General features: G+C 37.4%; 1 protein-coding gene across 1 annotated transcript; it reads right to left on the reverse strand.

The window, feature by feature from the left end:
* Positions 1 to 210: 210 nt before the first annotated feature.
* LOC126857937 (pro-resilin-like) lies at positions 211 to 5,490 on the reverse strand. Its single transcript, XM_050607855.1, has 3 exons — positions 5,137 to 5,490; positions 774 to 1,827; positions 211 to 503 (listed from the first exon to the last, which is right to left on the reverse strand). The coding sequence occupies exons 1-3, from the start codon at positions 5,219 to 5,221 to the stop codon at positions 359 to 361; spliced, it is 1,284 nt and encodes a 427-aa protein (XP_050463812.1). The 5' UTR covers positions 5,222 to 5,490; the 3' UTR covers positions 211 to 358.
* Positions 5,491 to 21,098: the final 15,608 nt, after the last annotated feature.

Here is a 21,098-nt window from a genome sequence, read left to right on the forward strand (position 1 = left end):
TTACGCGCTTTTCTTGTCGGCTACCAAATAAAAATGTTTTCGAAAGACGTCACAAATACATCTGTACAATTATCTTTCACGTTTATCGAGAACATATTCGATGATAATGAGATGTCTTCATCGTTGGCCTCCTCTGTTATCTACGACGTTATCAGCGCTCATGTCTAGAACATCTTTATTAATAATTACGAGCTACCTTTTAATTAAAATTGGCCCCTCGGTAACGGGCGATCGATGCCCGTTTCCTGATATACAGATCAATCGAACCGATGACTCTTGACGTCCAATCTGAGAAACTTGATGGAAGCCGACGCGATTGAGCACAGAGATCGTTTCGTCGGGTGAACACGTGTCTGGATTAGTATTGGTATCCCCCGTTACTGGCATAACTCTGTCCACCACCGCCACCACTGCCGCCGCCGCCAAAGCTCGGTGCACCGTAGGTCGACGATGGCCTGCCACCTCCACCTCCGCCTCCGCCGCCTCCAGAGTAACCACCAGAACTGAGAATAATAAGAGGAAATTATGAGAAGAACATTCGCTCGCCAAATTTGTGAATTAATGATAAAAACAATAAAGAATAGATAAACATTTATGTTTGAGATTTTAGAATTAAATGAGAAATTTCACGAAAATGAAACTAGCAAAATAACTACATAAGCTATAATATTAAACGAGATAATTCATTAAGCTAATATCTCGCACAAAGCTAATTTGTGCATTATTACAAAAAAATTTTATATTTAATCGTTACAAATATTTGTCGGTCTTACCCGCCTCCGAATCCGCCACCACCGGATGGAGCACCATAAGACGTTGATGGTCTTCCACCACCGCCGGAATATCCGCCACCACCTCCCGAAGGTGCACCGTAAGTAGAGGACGGCGCTCCGCCGCCACCGGAATATCTACCGCCACCAAATCCACCGCCACCACTGTAGCCGCCGGAACTAGGCGCCCCATAGCCAGTGGAAGGTCTGCCACCGCCACCGCCTCCACTCTGCGGTGCTCCATAACTCGTAGAGGGTGCGCCATAAGTCGAAGAAGGCGCTCCGTAGGTCGAAGAAGGGGCTCCACCGCCAAAACCGCCACCGAAGCCGCCGCCACCGCCACCGCCGGAAGGCGCGCCATACGTGGACGATGGTCTGCCGCCACCACCGGAAGGTGCCCCGTAGGTCGAGGACGGTTTACCGCCACCGAAGCCGCCGCCGCCGCCGCCACCACCAAAACCACCCCCGCCGAATCCGCCGCCTCCGCTGGAAGGCGCACCATAGGTTGAAGATGGACGTCCTACGGATGGCGTCCCATAGCTGCTGGACGGACGGGACGGGGCTCCATAACTAGAGGATGGTGCTCTTCCTCCGCCAGAGCTAGGCGCCCCATAACTGCCGGAAGGCGCTCCATAGCTGCTAGAAGGAGCTCCTCCGCCGAAACCACCCCCGAGTCCGCCGCCGCCGCCGCCACCGCTGGATGGTGCCCCGTAGCTCGTTGACGGGGGTGCTCCATAGCTTGATGAAGGCGGTGCTCCATAGCTGGACGACGGCGTTCTGCCGCCACCGGAGTATCCGCCGCCACCGCCACCTTGACTCGGCGCTCCGTAGGTCGAGGAAGGTCGACCACCTCCGGAGTAACCTCCGCCACCCCCGCCAAATCCACCACCCCCGCCGAATCCGCCACCGCCGCTCGAAGGTGCACCGTAGCTCGTCGATATTCCTCCACTGCTACCGCCGGAATAGCCGCCGCCGCCGCCGCCGCCACCACCACCACCTCCTAGATTAGGGGTGCCGTAACTGGTTGAGGGTGGTAGATAGTTGCCCGAAATTGGCGCTGAAAATAATATTGAATTTAGAGAGAAAGAGAGAGGATTGTCATCTTAAAAAAATATTTTGAGATAAAAGAAGAACTTAAATCATATATTTTACATATCTTTCTAACTAAAAATTCTATTACATTTTAATTAGAGATTTTAAGGTTTTACAGGAAAGTACAATTATTTATTTTATTCAGCGATTACGCACATTTTTTTTGCTTTTGATTGTTCTTTCAACTTTTACTTCCTTGCAATACCGATGATTTTTTATTATAACTGTGTTTGCAATGTCTTGACGAAATTATTACTAATGAAACGTTTATTGTTTGCGGTGAAATCATTGATGACGAGATAGTAAATAATAGACTTGGACAGTAGCATTTATGTTGCTTCCTAATTGAGAACCAGTACAAAGTAGAAATTCGAAAACTTTGTTTTCTCTTTTACTTCAATAAGAAATTAGAGAGATATTTAAGTAGCCTCTTCACGATGATACTTTATCTGCGGAAGTTAAATTTGATCATATATTATTTAATGACGTTCAAAAAAAAAAAAAAAATCTTTTGAGATTAACGGTAAAATCAAAACAATTTTTTAAAATTGTATAATTGTTATAATAATCATGTAAAGATTAAAATTTATTCGACATATTTCCGAATTTGCGCTTTGGTTGAAAAACGCACGATATTATGAGTCTCTCGTATGAGTAAAGATTTTATTTGCGTCGGAGAGTATTTTTTGTACCTAGCTTAGTGCAACGATATAATCAGACCGTGACGATTTCTTATCTGCGAAACTTCATCTGCCACCTGTGCTCGGCACGCTATCATCACCGGCCAATTTGCCGTAAGAGAGAGAGAGAGAGAGAGAGAGAGAGAGAGAGAGAGAGAGAGAGAGAGAGAGAGAGCAATTACGTGTGTACATGTCAATTGAAACGTCAACGCAAAATTTTCACGATAATCGCACGCATGGTATTTTTTACGCGCATTAACACTGATTGAGTCACGCTCGCTTTCAACGCGTGCTGATACACCGGAACGGCGCGTCCCATTGATTTATCGCGCGAACGTGACGTTTGAAGCAATTTATCGCTGGTATCACATTTACCAGCTAGGATCGACAATTGTTGACTATAAGACCCAATGCGTTAATTAATCTTTGATTAGCGATTCGCCATTCTCTTTTGTGCTTTCCTGTCTATTATACAGGCGGAATTTTAATTCCGTCCATTCGATCTCGCAATCGAAATTGCTCTGCCGTTTCGATTTTAAGAGAAATGAATAATTCATATTAATGAAATCTAATAATAACATAAATAACGCTCGGACTTTAATTGTACAAATATTGATTGAGATAAAAAACGGGAAATATACAGTAAAATATTTTTAAACAAAATGTCAAAAAAATAGAAATAAAAAAATAATGAAATAGAGAAATAAAGGTGAGTTGTGCTAGTCGACACATTTAATCGAACAATAATTTTAAATTTCAGCAAGACACCTTCCTCCAATTAAACGACGTATCTTGCGTACAATCGTAAAGTTCTGCAATAATTTGTAGCTTAAACAATGACTAATCCTGCAAGTGTATATGCGCGTTACGTTTACATGTGTTAACGAAGACAATCGCGGCACATAAGAGAGTGAATGAGATTTGGCTTCGGCTTGCATGCTTTCGAACTAAATTACGCTAGATCGCGAGTGATAATATCCTGATTTATACACTGATTCTACACGCCATGTGCAATTTGCTAAAGATTCTGGCCGATAACTCACGTCGCCCTAATGCTCGACTATTTCAGGCCTCGTGCGCGTGCGTTTTCTACTTTTTCGTGCGCACCGATTTCACAAATTTGTCTGTGTTACTCGAAAGACGGCTGCGAGAAATAGAATATAGAATCGCTTAAGTAATTGAAAGAAAAAGGAAGTTTAGGGTAATGTTCCGAGAATAAATTACGATAATCTGTCATATAAAAACATCTCGTTTCGATAGCGGAATGCCAATTAACGGTTATTGCTATACACATTTAATGGCGTGCGTGGAATTGCATAAAGTAGTACGCCAACAAGAATGTTTAAACCAAAGACTTGTATCGACTCAAAACACGATCGTATTTTGCGAAACATTCTAATTAAGACTAGAATATCTAATAGAGTACCTAATAGAATCTAATAAGAAAATTAATAAGAACGTTACGTTTTTGCGTTTGAAAAGCGTTGAAGATAATTTGAAGAATTTAATCATCGAGATTTAAATAATTAATTATAATTATTGTATTTTTTTTATTTTGATTAGATATTCTGTTATTTTGAATTGTGATAGTATAGTGAATGCGATATCATAAATAATAAATAAAATAAAATTGTAAATTATATTTTTACTAAAATAATATTTTTCTTACTCATGTTCAACATTTTAATTCAAAGATTATAATTTTGATGAAATCTATTTAATATTTAATATATAAATGCTGATGATTAGTTAGGTGAAGTTAGAGTGAAAACGTCGTTCTTCAAATCGTCGCGCGTTCTCCTCGCGATTTCTCGTTCGTGCAAAAACAAATCGCGTCGCGGGACAACCGTTAAACCTAACCGTGGGCTTTCTTCTAATAAGTTTTGTCCCCCCATATGTTGACTACAAATTAAAGCATTATAATGTGATAATGCTAATTAAAAATATTACACGATAGACCTATTATATAATGCGTGCATTAGCCATAAAGTAACACTTCTTAAAGTGCGCTTCTCTCTTACACAATATTGTCTCGTAAATTTTAAATTCTACTAAAAACATCATTCTTTTAAATGTAATAAATTTAACACGGCATAATATTAAAAAGGAAGAAAGAAGAATAACGTGATACAAACAATTAATGTATTTTATAAAAGTTCAAAATTATTAATGCAATTTATCTTGTTTCATATAATATAAACTATATGATTTTGAGACAATTTTTACTCTCTCGCGCAAATTTTATTTAATTAACAGAATCTTTATCTAATAATATAAAACATTAATTAACACTAAGTATCTCTTAAATCTCTTTTGTGTTAATATAAAATTAATTCTATTCAATTTCACGCGTTTCATGTTATAGAAAGTTAATATATTTCCTTTTTAGAGAAACTTTTTCAACTCGACATTGAATCCATCAGCTGTGATCTTTCATTCTGCATGTCACGATATATCTATTATAGTATATTATATTTTCTCGTGATTAATAGAAATTTGCTATCTAATCTTTATGAATTTTGAAAACGCCGAAGGCTAGTTTCGGCTCACGGGACTCAAGAGGTCGAACATTATGACAAGGATCCTTCTCTTACCCTCAGCGTGGATCGGTCTCAACAGCAGGGCCGTTGCGGCTAGCACGGTCGCTGCCAGAGGGGCCCAGCTTTTCGCGGGTCTCATGGTCCCCGGCGATCGAACTCTCGTAGATGCTTCTGCGGAGTCCCTCGTTGCGCCGAGTCACATGCACGAATTTGCGTTCCTTGCGCTCGATCGAACGCGAGTGCTGTAATTTTTTTTTCCTCTTTTTTTCTGTCTCTTTCTCAAGTACCGTCTTTCGCGTACGTAATAATATGAGATAAACGAAAAGAAATAAATGCAAAGAATGGAGACGCGGTGGCTCAACGGGCCTGCTCGACGCACCCGTGCGATTTCGTCTAACGTGCTTCAAACAGCGTGCATCTCGTTTATATAGTTGGCCGTCTTTCGGAGAAAGTCCTCGTCGCGCGAATGCAGGAGGATGCTACCGACTAGGTGAGACACCCGGGGAACGTGGGAGGCAGGTGCGCGAAGGAGGATGCCGACGGCGGGGGGGGGGAATAGACAATTGAACAAAATACACCGTAGGAATCGCTTAAAGTGGGGATCGAAGGATCCATCGAGATGCTCTCCGAAGGATCGGCAACGGGATGCTCGATCGCGGTTGACCCTGGTCAACTGGCAATGCGTTAACGAGGCGGCCCTTTTTTTCATCCCGATGAAACGGACAGAACGTTCTCTCGCCGCGAGAACTTAGCGCTCTTAACTTGCGGCAAACATTGGACGGCTGGCCTTGGTGTCATCTGGCTCTGATCGTATCAGCGAAAGTAATATCGTTTTCGAGCTTGCGTAAACCGCAGCAAGGGATTCGAATTGATAGGAAATAAAATGTTCCATCAAGAGATGAATCATGACTCACTTGGAACATTGAAATATCGAATAAGCCGTTTCCGTTTATAAAATATAAGTAGAAAAAAGCGACAGTAAACAATTCCTTTTTTTAATGAGATTTTTTTTTATAAAGATAAAATTATACATTCTATAAAGATAAAATATTTCCTTTTTATAGGTTTATACAGAAATTTAAAAAAAAAAATTATTTTGCGCCTATAGTGCATATAAATATCACATATTAAACGAAAGAAAATGTTTATAAATCAATATATATTTATATAAGAATAATACGACACGAATTATGAATGCGCTATGAGCACTTTGTTTCACAAGTGACCTAAGTAAAGTTTCGAAAATTTCCGCGTCATTCCTTCAAGTCCTTTCTCCGAAAAGTAAGTTCAATGAGGACCATCTGTAAGCAAGAAACGTTCGATCGAAAATTGTTTGCTCGTTATTCGTCGCACGCGCAGCTTCACTCGTGAAGCATACTTGTCGACTAGGAACTAGATAACTAAATCCAGGCAGAGGATATAAACACAACATCACAATATCCATTGATATTGTCAAATATATCACAAATAAGAAAAAGTAAGAGAAACACGTTCCTATATATATATATATATAAAGTTATAAATGTATAATATTTAAAAAATAATTAATAATTACATTCTTGCCAGAATTTTAAGTCCTCAATTAATAAGAAGAGACTTTAAGCAGTAAAGAAACTTACTATGTGAAACGAATTTTGCGACTTGTCAAATCTCATATAAAAGTTGATTTAAGATATTCGAGCAATATTTGAGCAATATATTTGATTGAAATATATGTTTCGTTATAATCCATTGCGATTTCTAGGTCGAGGACACATCTACTCATACAAGAAGCCGCTCGCAAAAATGATGAGATCGCCGATGAAATATCGCACATTGTCGCGAAAATCATTTTATGATAAGATACAACCTTAACCGATCCTGAAAAGGACAAACAAAAAGTCCCCTATTATAAGATATCTCGCGAATCTCTCTTAAAATACCACGATATTCATTAATCTCTGGAATTTCAGAATTACATCATTTTGTAACGAAATGCTTCAAATTTTTGCGCAGAAATTGTTACTTAAACATCTTATGTTTAATAAATATCTCGGATCATTAACTGCAAAGGAATGATTGATTAAACGTAAAGAAGAAATGAAAGTTAAGCAAGGAAAGTTATGAAAGGGAACATAAATGCGGAGGTAAAGAGTTGTTTTTTGCGTCTGAAACTATCGTGTGTGTGTGTATGTATGCATATATATATATATACACGTGTATATTGTACACATATACGCGAAAGATGTACTGGGCTTCATAATCGACTCAGCGTTATTCTTAATCGTGTACGATTACCGCCAAGATTCTTAATTTTTTCTCTCTGTGAACGAACGTGCAACGATTTTACGGCTCGAGTAAGCGCAGCGGGTGCGCTCGTTGCCCTAAACGCGAATGGCGCAACATGTAGTATAATCGATAATTTGTAATAGCGGGAGTTCGTATAATTCGTGTTCCGTTTCGTTGCTTGCTTCGTAGCCGGAGGTGTGATATTGCGTCACTCCTGAGCTGAGGTATAATAACTTAATAGCGTACACGCGGAACGAGATGATGGAAAAGAGAATTCTGTGTCGGAGCGCGTTTGACGCTCGTTGACGAAAATGATTAACATTCTATGTTGTCACGATAATGATTAATAAAATAGAGAAATAATAAATTATGAAATACATACACGATGTCAGAATGATCAAAACCTTTCTTATTTAATTACAATCTTTTGGATCCAATTCTGTAATCCAATATATCACAAACATTATAATAACAATTGTATCAAGAATTAAGTATTCTAGATATACTAGTACATTTGTTCTCTATCAACTCTATAAAGAAATCAATTAGCTTAACAATTCTAATTTTAGATAAAAAAAAATTTATTGTATGTTTAATTTATTCTCTAAGAATTTCATACAATTTTCACAATGCGTTTCTATAAAAATTCAAGCATAAGTATAATAGTTTTCATTTATAAACAATTTTGATTACGAAAAATGGCGATTTCAAGCAGCCGATCGCTGCCAGAGAGTCACCTCGACAGCGATTCGATCGATATCTTCGGTAGCCGATCCAATTAGTGCGTATGACAATTGAGTCGCGAGGAGAGGAATGTCTCCGCTCTCCGCGAGCACAAAATTCACGAAACGATCCCGACACCTACGATGCTCTCACCGATTGCTGAAAGAACGCCGCTCTTGCTAAATCGACGATTTATTATTGCATGTAGCAATAACGCAAGCGCGCTCGCGGCGCGAGATGCGCGCCTGTATGCGGCTACGACAATATTGCGGTAACGCGGATCGCTTGTTGGCCCGGTTTCAAGTGTCTCGATCCTGATCGATTATTGCGACATAATTGATGTGACGTGCCGCGATAAAACGTATGTGAGATCAACTGGCGCATCAATTGACGGATTATTAATTAGCAATATTTAGCGGGCGAATTTTCTTTTTACGCGAGTTTCTTCGACTTGTCGACAGTTTTACGAGCATTCAGACACTTTGATCATCACAAGAGACATGAGATAATTTGAAATAAAACTTTTTATTAATTTGTAAAAATTTTTTTGTTAGCAGAAGTATGGCGATACCTTTTGCCTTATTAATAGGTATATCTATATCCCATACAATTTTATTTTATTAACGAATCGACATGTGTTATTGAGATTATGGAAAAAATTAATATTAAAACTTATATAAAATGAGATCTGCATTCATTCCGGAGAGAGAAAAAAAACATTATTTTTTATATTAATTAAAAATATAAAATTTTTATTTTTAACGGGGAAAAATAAGACATTTCTTATATATTTTAATTTTGTTAAATAATACTGGCATAAATTTCTGATTGATTATATACATCTGTGTGTTTCCGGCGGCAGCGCATCACTCGCGAAATTTTACGCGAGAAATTAATCGGGAGCAGCGGGGGCTTTGATCCTTTCGAAAGACTCGCACGTGCATTATTATCAGGCTGATTTATGGCGGATAAAAAATCTTATTAATTACTTTTATGCACACGCACTCTTATGTATGCCGTTAATTGTTGAGATTCTTCTCTTTTACCACGGATTACGTAATCAAGGATGCTTTGCGTTCTAGCTACCAAGATTGCGATTCATCGGTCACGTCGTAAATTAAAAATTAGACATGATCAGATATGTTAGGAAACATCTCTCCTGAAAAAGCTATTGTTGCATCGATCTAGTAGGTCGGTTTTTTTTTTATTACTGAGAAAATCTTTTTCTTTTTTCTTCCGAATCGGAGAATAATATTGCAGATGTGGGATCTCTCAATATATGTCTCACAGATCGTTATTCGTATGTCAGGGATTGCATCTCGAGGATCCTCCGAAAGACACTGGATGAGATCTCTCGATCGGCGGTCCCGGTACAAAGGCGCGCTCTGATCGGATGCGGTCTGCAATTTGCATTGGCGCTCGGCGGCGAGCGGTCTCTGTAACCTCGCGAGATTATAGAACTGTTGATTATTCAACAGCTATTCACAATGCATCGTTCTAGGTAAGCGTTGCCTCGAATCTTTTTTACGTTTATCCACACCACAATCGTGACATTCGTAAATTAGAGAACCGACGAGTCGAGACTAGCAATCAATTGATCCTTGTGACTCTTTTCTTTCCTTTGTTACATACCAATGTTTCTCTGGCGTCGCTGATAAATTTCGGTAGTTATAGATTCTCGAGAGATATTTCTCCGTAACGAACAAATCTTTGCCAAAAATGGGTTAAGTTGATGGACTAAATGTAATTAATTCTATTTAATGTCAACTCAATTTTCGATGATTAATCTAGTCTGCTCGTGCGGAAAATGGACCGGACCAGCAGATTCACGTCGGCAGCCCTCCCCATTCGTATCCGCGAAAAGAACACGAGGGAATGACTCGTCGCAAATGCATCTCTTTCAGTTCAATCGGAGAGGAGGCGTTTTTCTTCGTGCGTTCTTAGCGCAAGTATTTTGCAAGCGCGCGACTCTTGTTTCCCGCGAGAGAGAAAAGCGCGATGTTAAGTTTTTCCAGCGTTTAGGTATGTCGCGAACGAACTGCGTGAGCCTCCAACTCTCGGGGGGACTATAAGAGGCAAGGGACAAAACTGCAGCAACAACAGCAACAGCAGGCACGATGCAGAGTTTGCCGCCACTGGTGGTAAACAGACGGTTGTACAGCAGAGGAAAAGCGAAAGTCACGGAGACCCCGCGGGGGGGAGGTGATTCCTCTCCTCTGCCCCTTCCTCCTTCCTTCTTTATCGAACGAGTGCATTGTGCGCGCATCTCTGCACCCCAGATAATTAATATCCATGGTTGGGGAATCGGCATTTTCTACGGCCGCCGATATTCGACGAGGCGTTGAATCGCCTCGCGCGTTTCGTTACCTCACGTTTCTAGCCAATTGATTAAAGGGATCATCATTATTATTACGTTGGCGCGAAGCCAAGTGATTTTTTAGCTTCGTCATTCCGGGATGAGCATTCGACGTTACGCAACGGCACGGAATCGTTATGACACACGACCGGCCGGTGGGGATCGGTGCACAGACCGCTCGATTAATCTATTTGCGCGCGGCGAGCTATTTTCCGGCTCGGAACATGACGCGATATAATATATAATGACGGCGGCCGACGCGCTACGTGAATGCGATACGTAATGAGCAGTGATGCAAAGTACCTGGTATTTTCTTTTCTGTTTCAATAAACCGTTTGCAGCAACGATCATGCGAGATACATTGACAATGAAGAAATATTAAAGATAAATATTGAAAATTTTATGAATTTATTCAGCGCTTTTCGCTGAATATCGAAATGACTTTAATAATAAATATCTCAGCAGACTTCAAAGGAAAAAGTATTATGTCCTTCATAATTAGCGTGATTAATAACGAGTTAAAAACCGTTTTGGCTTAAGCATCTTCTTAAGTTTCTTCTGTTTTTTTTTTAATTTTATCTATTTGTGACGATTTTCACCGTCTCTATTATCTTGTTAACAAATGCAGACGCGAATAAAGCGTCTCATATTTTATAGTTGCAGATACATATTTATATGTAATAATACCATAATTCAATTTGATGAATATATTCGTCGCTTTGGTCCATACATTATGCGCTTGCAATTTGACGAATTAAACAATAGAATTCAATTACTTCTTCCATTTTCAGCTATTGCTTTTTTATCGCCAGCAGGTAGATGACGATAAATTGTCGCTTGTGTCTTATGATTTATAGTTACGAATATTTCTGCTTATTCATGATTCTATATCTGGCAATCATCATCAACGCTTCAGTCAGATGGTACATATCGATTCCGCTTGACCCAAATCGGGAAAATGGAAAAAGATCGAACCTCGTGGCACGTTCCATCTCATAGCCAGAGACGATCTCCCTCGGGGTTAAAATTGCGCAGAATCATCAACCTCATCGATAATATATGAGTGCGATATGCATTTGTCTTCTTCATCGGTGTGTCGAGGTATAGATTTCCTAGAGTGACAGTTCCCTTCTTTAATGTAGCAGGAAAATGACGTGAGAGACTCGCTTGCATATCAAAAATTGCGACACATTGGTGAGAGAATGTTTCGAGTTTATAGTTGAACGAATTTACTTTGCGCCCGTTCGTTCTACATAATAAATTTTTCGACAAATGATTCTCTCTCCTTCGCATAGAAATCGCGATGTACGTGAAACAATTATTTTGCGTATAATAATAATGTATTACCGCGTAACGCGTTATTAAGCGCAATCCCGATGAAGTATTTCCCGCAATGACGTAATAATTTTATTCTTGAGAAAATATAACGTAGAGCAAAGAAAGCAACATTTAGCGAAGAGAAGTATCTTCCGTGACATAAATCACTATGATTATCATTTAATTATCTCGGTTAGATTATCAAAGTGTTAAACAACATTTGCGCAATTTGTGAAACTTTGCGTTTCCCGTAAACGTACCGCGAGGATAACTTTTGACGTATCGCTTTGGGAATTTTGTGCAGTTGGAGCAAATTAATGAAAAAAAGTAAACAGAGATATTATTCAAATATTGCGCTGCAATAAATCATAATCTTACATGTATAATTTTGCCTTACACGCGGATAAAACCTCGGCTGACAAATGATGATTATTCAACAAAGATCTTCATTGGCCATTTATATCTCTTGAACATTGAAAGTGTTGTAATGTGTAATTTTTTACATGTCGCGTCTTGAGCGTTTGCTACAATGAGAGATTCGAAGATTCTTTTGAGCGGAGTGCATCGTATAGTCGGACGAATAATCTGTAAAAGCCCAGAGCAGATCTTTGTATTCGAAATTTATCAAGGCCGCCTTTTACTTTGCCTCGTTCATACTTTATTTGCCCGAGGACGAAAGACTCCAATAGTTCAAGGATTTTTAAAGCTAATATAATCGAAGAACAGAAGACTCTTGAGCTATTGATATCAAATAATAAAAAAAAAATACTACTAGATACGAATTTACGTTATTAAATGTGAAAGACTTTTAGATGTGCAAGAATTAAATTATTTTAATTTAAACATTATATATTATTTAAGAACAACAAAATTATATATTTAGATACTTGAAATCTTTGTGTGCACGAAATCAACGCGACTTCGCGTTTCCCCCGCTTTTCTCGAGACACTTGAAGATGAATCTCCCGCCGATGATGTTCGAACATCATTTCGCAACGACGCGGCATCGCGAGTCAAGAAGGCCCCTTCGCGGGCAATTAATGCGAAAGGTCGGCCTCCCATAATAGCCGTCAGAGTCGGGGACCCTCAGAGCGGAGCCATGATTTATTCAGGTGGATGAGCGAAGCGACTCGAAATAACTCGATATGTACGTCGACCTTCCTTCCCCTGTCACTTCCCGCGTCATGGTTCTCTTCCCTTCCCTGTCATTCGAGACGCGGTTGATCTACAGAGTGGAGGATTTACCTTCTCGCTGGAACGACCTAGGATGATGTCTCGTTGGCGGACACAATAGATTCATAATTAAATATCCATTTGCAACACGTAGCGATATCGATTTTGATCCATTGATCGTGTGCGAAGCAAGCGTTTTCAAATGTGTGAGAGAAGATTCAGAAGTGCTCTCTCTCTCTCTCTCTCTCTCTCTCTCTCTCTCTCTCTCTCTGTCGGTCTTTTTTTCTATCTCTCTCTAGCACAGTTTGCCTTTACGAGTGATGTGATAACTTCTTATGTCGCAATCAGCTTTCTCTTCTTTCTCTCTTTTTTTATCTGCTATTTAATAATTTATATATTTCATCCTACATATGATCTGTTTTTGAAGTAATTGAATTTGCAACAAAATGTTATACATTCGCATCTTATATTATTTAAGAAAGGCAATATAATCTGAAGGAAATATATATCATTAAGCTCATTATTGAAAATATCAATTTTACAGACCCTTCAAGAATGTGAACTTATAACGACAGATTAATTTTCCTCGGAATAAATATATAATAAGAAAATATCAGATTACAATATTCTCTCTTTCTATTCTTGAATAAAAGATAGTCGGAAATCTACTTTTGAGTTATTTCACAGAAAGAAAAAGACAGAGAGAGAAAGAGAGAGAGAGAGAGAGAGAGAGAGAGAGACTTTAAAAAATAAATATTTATCATAGTACGGATACAAAAGCGTCAATATCAATATTTTTTATTTGACACAGAGCTCTATTGCTTTCGACGGCACATCTTCAATTCACATATCGCGCATACGATGCGTAGCCACGCACGTGGATACATAAGCGGAGATTGTCGCCGATGACATTGCGATATTGCGATATTCCTGAGTCGAGAGGAAAGTCATAATTACGGCCGACCGCTTGAGATTTCACGGTTACCATGTTCGTCGCGCATCCGCGCGGGTTCCGTAATCATACGGCGAGATCAACGACAAGTATCCTCTTGCTGGCTCACCGAAAGTCGAAGATAAATTAATGATATCAGGTAAAGGTCGAGGGAAATGAGATAGCAATCGTGCGATCGAATTGAATAAAATTATTAAGGTATTATCGGAAAAATTGTGACTGATTTTTATTCATTTGCAGACCATTCAATCTCTTTGATTTGAAAAGATTTTATTTTATTTTTTAAAAAACCAAGATTTTTGTAAAAAAGAAAACTATTAATATATAAATTAACGAATATTGTGTGAGTAATCAAGATCACTCATTTAATGTTAAAAAAAGAGGAAAATTGGTGTGATTTAATGTTGTTTAACTTTAAAAATAATGTTCTAGTATGCAGTATCTTTACCGCGATAATTGCGAATTTATTTATTTAATTTTAATTATTTATCGCAAGACAAATTTTTATATTTCTTGTATATCTCCTTATATACTTTATATACATATAACTCATAACTTACAAAAATGTGCAACACCTGTTGATCTACACTCAATATTTATAACATTTACATAGAGAAACAGCACCTGTCGATCTACTCAATATTTATAAAATTTTCATTACATGGACAAACCTGTAGCTTTCTTTCAAAATGAGTAATGCTTTTGTCGAAAAGAGAATATCTGTATGATTTGCAATTATAATACAATAATAATCGTAATAAAATTATATTCACATAATTAAGTGTCATAATAAAAATAACCGCAAAAGGTTAAGCCACGGTTACACTTGCACATCATCCTGATTATATTTACGGCCGTGGAATCGCCGTTGACATACTGCTCGTTTCCGCGTATACATACATACGCGGGAGAAAGGAAGTTTCCCTCATCGTCGCCGCATCTCCTTGAACTGGTGCACCTTGCCGTCTCACGTTCCCCGCGTACTAGCACGTGAGCTTCTCACAGCTGATTCGTGAACGATTGAATAGCCGAGCAAACTACAGGGTGACTAGAAAAATTTTATTGTTAGAAGACTACTCTACTCTAATCAATTAACATTGCATGTGATATATCTTTTTTCTTTAAATTTTTTTTTACATTTGCAAACTTACACATTATTAACTTATTGCATATAAAATTTTTTATTTTAATTGTGACAATAGATTTCTTAATGAATTCAGATTTAATTATTCTTGAGAGAAGATTTTAAAGCAGACCATTATGTATGTACAAAAAAATATAAATTAGGAAAAAGATCTAACAATGTATAACAATATAAATTCACGTCTATTGCTTCAATTTTTTTTTTTTTTTTATGGTGTTACTATTTTAACATTATATAATTTATTTATAATTTATATTGAAATAATACCCTTACACAAGTAGTAAATAAATTTAAAATTTAGATATCGCAAAAAAAATTTGCATATATTGAATTCGAACGTATTTACCGGATATCTCTGTATCATAGGAGAAAAACGCGACTCGGCACAACGTGTATCGCGTGCGTGAAAACATGTCGGGTTTTAAACGACAGTAAAACGTAGCGATGAACGAACCCGCGCTTTCACTCAGACGGGCACACAAACGTAGTTACTTTCTTTCGCAGATACAAAAGCGCGTGTTTTCGCATAGGGCTGCCTGCCAAAAATATCGTTACGAAGCGCGATTAATGAGGCAGGATTGCATTGACTCGATCAAAAAGATCTAAAAGAGATCGTGAGCTAATGTGATTCACGGCAGTCGTATCATTGCTTTTTTACGTGCGCATAAATGATGCGATGAATTCTAATCGCGCGATAAGGATAGAGTCGACGTATTTAAGAGAGCATAATATTATAATGAATAAGCTTGATTTTATATCCATAAAAATATTTATCAATATATATTAATCTATATTCTATTCCAATCTATATTTATTTTCATAAAAAAATAATTATATTAAAAATGTGCTATATTTATCGTATATTGCTGTAATTATTTATGTTTTATTATAATTATTATATTATATCTTTACGATGTATAATATAAATAAAATACGACGACATTCAATACATTTATATATTATTAGTTTTTAATTATAAAGAAAAATTACAGCCATTATCTATGTCAATCGATAGTAATCTATCGAGTTTTTTAAAGATAAAGTTGTATTACCTATCTTTCTTCATTTGTCATGTCTCAACTCTTTAACAAAACTCTTTCCCATCCGTATTTATTCTATCTATCGATTATATAATACGTGTTGTTATACGTACATATATACGATTAAAATGACAAGATAAGAGCTATTTAAATTCCGGTATAAACGTAAATAAAATGCGTTAACAGCTTTCGAGCGGTGTTTGAGGATGATATTTGCACCTATGTGTTAAATTTATAAAAAGCCTCCTGCGCGAGAATATCGTAAGATAGTTTCATCGATGTGCAAGGAGCATATCATATACAAGTTTTCGCGACGAGCTCAGATTTCATTTATGTCGCAGGAATCTCATATAAAAGCTAAAAGGATTTTACGGATTCATCGTGGTATTACGTTAAAAATCTGACTCCAGTCGGCGCGCGCGCGAGAAGAAAGTTTCATCTTTGAAATCTCTTTGTCGTCATGATAATATATTAATTTTTAAAATGTATATATTGTATATCTTGAAAATGTCGGGTAAAAGAAAATACGATGGAATGTCTGCATTTCTTTTTCTTACATTCATCCCATTCGTAAATAGATGTCACTGCGCCAAGAGGCGACTATTTCCAATTCTAAAACTTTAGCGTAACTTTCTCCGGAGAAGACGTCGATTCGCGAAGATCGATCAGTGAAAGCATACGATAATTGGTCGCAAATACAAAGAGACTGAAGTGAGAGAGATGTCGGAAAAGTCAATGCAGCGACCGAGACGAGGATCTATCCGCTTCTCTCGCAATATTTCCGAATATATAATAATGTCTCTGCTTACCTTGATGTGAGAAAAAACAGTTAAATCTTTAAAATATTTTATTAATAGTCAAGATGTCCAGTAGTAATCAATTGAAATTGAACTAAGGCTATCTAAATTCCAAATAAAATTGATTTCAAAATTACATATTGATAAAATCACTATAGGAAAGAAAAATTGTTATATATATATTCACACAGCACCGTAATTGTTTATTCAAACCAAAATATCGATCGGGTTGTTTGCTCGTCAATTATGTACAGTTTCGAACCGTGTATCAACCGTAATTAGCAAGGTATATCTGTCGAAATGATTTGATGGATATCGAGACGACTCGTTTCTTGAAATAAATAATGTATTGAACATTACGGACGAGTGTTGCATAAGTTATCGTCGATTGATTCGAGCGTCCATAAAGCGGCGTTTTCTCGCGAGGAGTACTTATATGTATACATCGAGAATACTTTGCGACAGGATACTTTGAATGATAGCATACGTAGATAGATTCACGAGATCGTTTGTTTGCAATTTTGACGTTGACAAAGATTATAATACGATACGAGGCAAAAAGCATTGCCGAAGGCTAGTGGTGCGAGAGGAATCATTTGCACTCATGACTAATGGATGCCGTCGAGATTATCTTATCGTCATCGGACGTCAAGTGCCATTGATAGACGCTTTTCTCTTGACGCACGAGATTTCGCGGCGCGAGATTAAACAGATGATAGATAATTCTCTCGGCATTTTATATGGGATTACATGTCCCATATCGCGCGTATAAAATAAAATTTGTCTGTGCTTTCTTAAGAATTAATTTTAAATGAATGTTGAAATATTGAAATAAAGAGAGTTGAGATTTTGAAGGAAGAAGCTGTGATTAACGGCGAAGAATTTATGATGAAACGCGTGTCTAAATCGGCGAAGAAATGCAATTCGAGCACGCGGATCATACTTTTCATGGAAAAATGCTACGAGAGTAAAAATAGATACGGGGGGGTAGCGTCAATTACAGAAGAGTGACGCGATGTGTAACCGATTCCTCTGTCTATGGGACAGCGACTTTGATATGGCGTAACTTTAGCGACGCTTAAAGTTTCACTTTATCGTATAAATGTAGCACACGACTTTTCATATTATAGCTCCACAATGCGCGGCGCGTAATTCACTGACGTGGAATCTGACAGAGAAAATATGTATGTGGTACGCGCCAACTCTCTGTTTCATGACATGCAAGAATATCTCGCGATTCTCGGACGTGTGCTTCATTTGTACTAGTGTACCGTGTATTTTCGTAAATGCAGAACGGAAGAAAATAGGGGTTGCTATTTTATCAGTCAACTTTACTCTTCTCGACAGATTTAAGAGATCATATAATAGGAATAATAGACGAGAGAATAAAGAATAAAATTACTTTGCTAAAAGAACAAATGAAATTATAGTTTAAATATAAATAATTTTTTTTTAAATATAATATACGAAAAGAGATAAATATTTAAATTATTAATTATTACAATATTTCCATTGTGCGGGTTATTATCATTTATCCAGATTTGTCTAATATTTTAGCTTTATACAGGTTTAATGTTCTTTACGAGGCTGATGATACACATTACAATATTTCATTTTGTTTTGACAGAATATCGACGCATATGAATTATTACTTAATGAATGTTACGTTATTTTTTATTGTTTCATTATACACGTGATTTCCTTTACCAATCATTGCGGATTCTTTCCTCAAGCTTTAAGCGTATTAACTTTGAATCTCCACAAATTCAAAGATGACAAATCGAACAAGATAGTCAAGTATTGATATCACGGGTCAAGAGAGTTGATCTTCAAGTATCATTCACGAATGCATCGGGCCCGATCCGTCGGTCGAATTATACCGGGGTGAATTTCATAACTGCGTCGCGCGAAGGAGCGCGACGGGGGTTGCATCCGGGGTGCACCGCGCGAGTTTCCGGGTGGAAAAGCGAAGGTAGGCGTGGCATCGCGAGGGTGAGAGGCGTGGTTACACGCGATCAATAAAACCACCGACCCTCTCACCCCGTCCCTTTGACGGAGGAGCATGCGACGTCGACGATGCGGCGAGGGGAGCGAGAGCTGGCAGCGAGAAAGGGTGCGGAGAAGGGGGTGCCACCGAAAAACGGGCGCGGTGGTGGCAGGGAAGACAAGGATGGAGGAGAAGAGAGACAGAGGAGGAGACCCGGAGGGGTCGTCCGAGGATGCATACAGAGTATTCCGTCGTCGCACCTCATCGATCCCTCTCTGCGAACCTCCTCCCATCCTCGCGGGCGCCCACGCAACCCTCGTCGAGAGACTCGACCTCGCGTCGCAAGTACTATGGCCTCTGAAATTACGCGGGAGACTTCATTCGCGGCACGCAACGATCACGCATCGTCGTCCGCATGCCCGGTTCCGGATGAATAAAAGGACTGGTCATTAATAATCGAGATGCCGCTTCTGAAAAATACATACACGCATTATAAAATTTCTTTTCCATGTTACATCTTTTAATAAGAGAGATATATAACTCCCTAAAATTCTATATTTTTTCAAAGATTTAAAAATTTAAATCGGTGGAAAAATAATATCTTTTCACAATTGTTTTGGTAAAAACAAAATCAACTGTAACTTCATCTAAATATCCGAATGCCCGTACAAGTAACATTACGTAACCGTTTGCTGATCAAACTGAATATACGAATTCCTATGATTGGAACAAATTGTAAATTTGTCAAAATTCCTGTTTATGACGCAGTTATGTGAAACATCACTCCATCAATGTACAACATTGACTCTTTTTCCTGATAATTTATATAGTTCAACGTATTCAGATTGGAATTGTCGCGATATTATGTTTTCATGGGCGGGTCTCATTCAGGACAAAATAACACGCGAAATTCGATTTAACCTTGTTACACACACCACTTTCCGTTAATATCGATATATGATACATGCAGATTATTGTACATTTTACTTTTTACAAGAAATATAAGCATGAAAATTAATCGCAAACACGAGTTTAGCTTGATCCCCACTATATATATATATATATATATATATATATATATATATATATATATACATTTAATATAAATTGTCTAAAGCTATCACTCCTTACAAATTTTTTTCCAGAAAAAAATTGATTTAAAATTTTTCTTCAAAATTTTTTCCGACCGACAGCACGCTGCTTTTATTATTTAATTCAAAGCGAGCGTTTCGCGATCCAACCACGCAAGTTGATCTATTCATGCAAATGACTGATGCTCAAGCAAAATTACGCAAGAACGATCATTTCCTGTATGCGAATGCATATAAAGGAGCGACGCAAAAAAATAAAAGCAAGAATAAATGATATAATACTAGAAAACGACACGGTTATTACGGACTTTAAATAAAGAAAGAATCAGGCATGAAAAGACACAAAGGTTCGATCATTCCGCAAGATTTTGCAGATTTTGCAAGAATTTATTTCAACATTGTCACTGTCCTTTTGTAGACCAAAAATTCGTTTCTCTTTTTAGTATAATAGGGAGCCTCTTATCAGATATGATTCTTATGATTCTCGACGATAACATCAAGTGTAATAAAAGTTTTGTCTTCAAAAAAGATCTTGGATATACGTATTCGACTAAATACTTTTAGTAGGTTTGCGATATATCCAATATATAAACAATTTTTTTGTAAAAATATTTACTGTATACGCTATAAATATTTTTATTTAAATCGTGAAAGTATTTTGAGATTATCTCATCATTAAAAATTTAAAATATTTATACTCTATAATCCCGAGTGTTCTTTACAAAATTTTTCTGTATGTTTGCAATATTTTAAAAAATATGATAAAAATACGAATAATATTTAAACAAAAAAACTTTTATAAATTTAAAATGGTTTTTTTAATAATAATTTTTTTTTGTAATTTTCAGATAAACATATTTTGCAGATAGAATAATTCGACATTCTTTTCTTACGTGAGATCTCAATTATCACCTTCCATTTACGATATTTGTGCAACGCATACTTAGAAATCGAGCTTATATAAGAATGAAGTTAATGATAAAATTAAAAAAAGTAATAGAGGTGAATGATAGAATGATAGATATCAATAAGAAAGGAAAGATTCATTGGGCTTCTATTGGAAATTAATGATTCATTTTGCATGACCCCTTTTTTCTATGTGCTATCAAATAGAATATACTGCGATTAATTGGCCGCGCATGTATTAAAGTTAGAGAGGAGAAAGAAC

Source organism: Cataglyphis hispanica, chromosome 23 (genome assembly GCF_021464435.1).
Source record: "Cataglyphis hispanica isolate Lineage 1 chromosome 23, ULB_Chis1_1.0, whole genome shotgun sequence".
Taxonomy (NCBI): Eukaryota; Metazoa; Arthropoda; class Insecta; order Hymenoptera; family Formicidae; genus Cataglyphis; species Cataglyphis hispanica.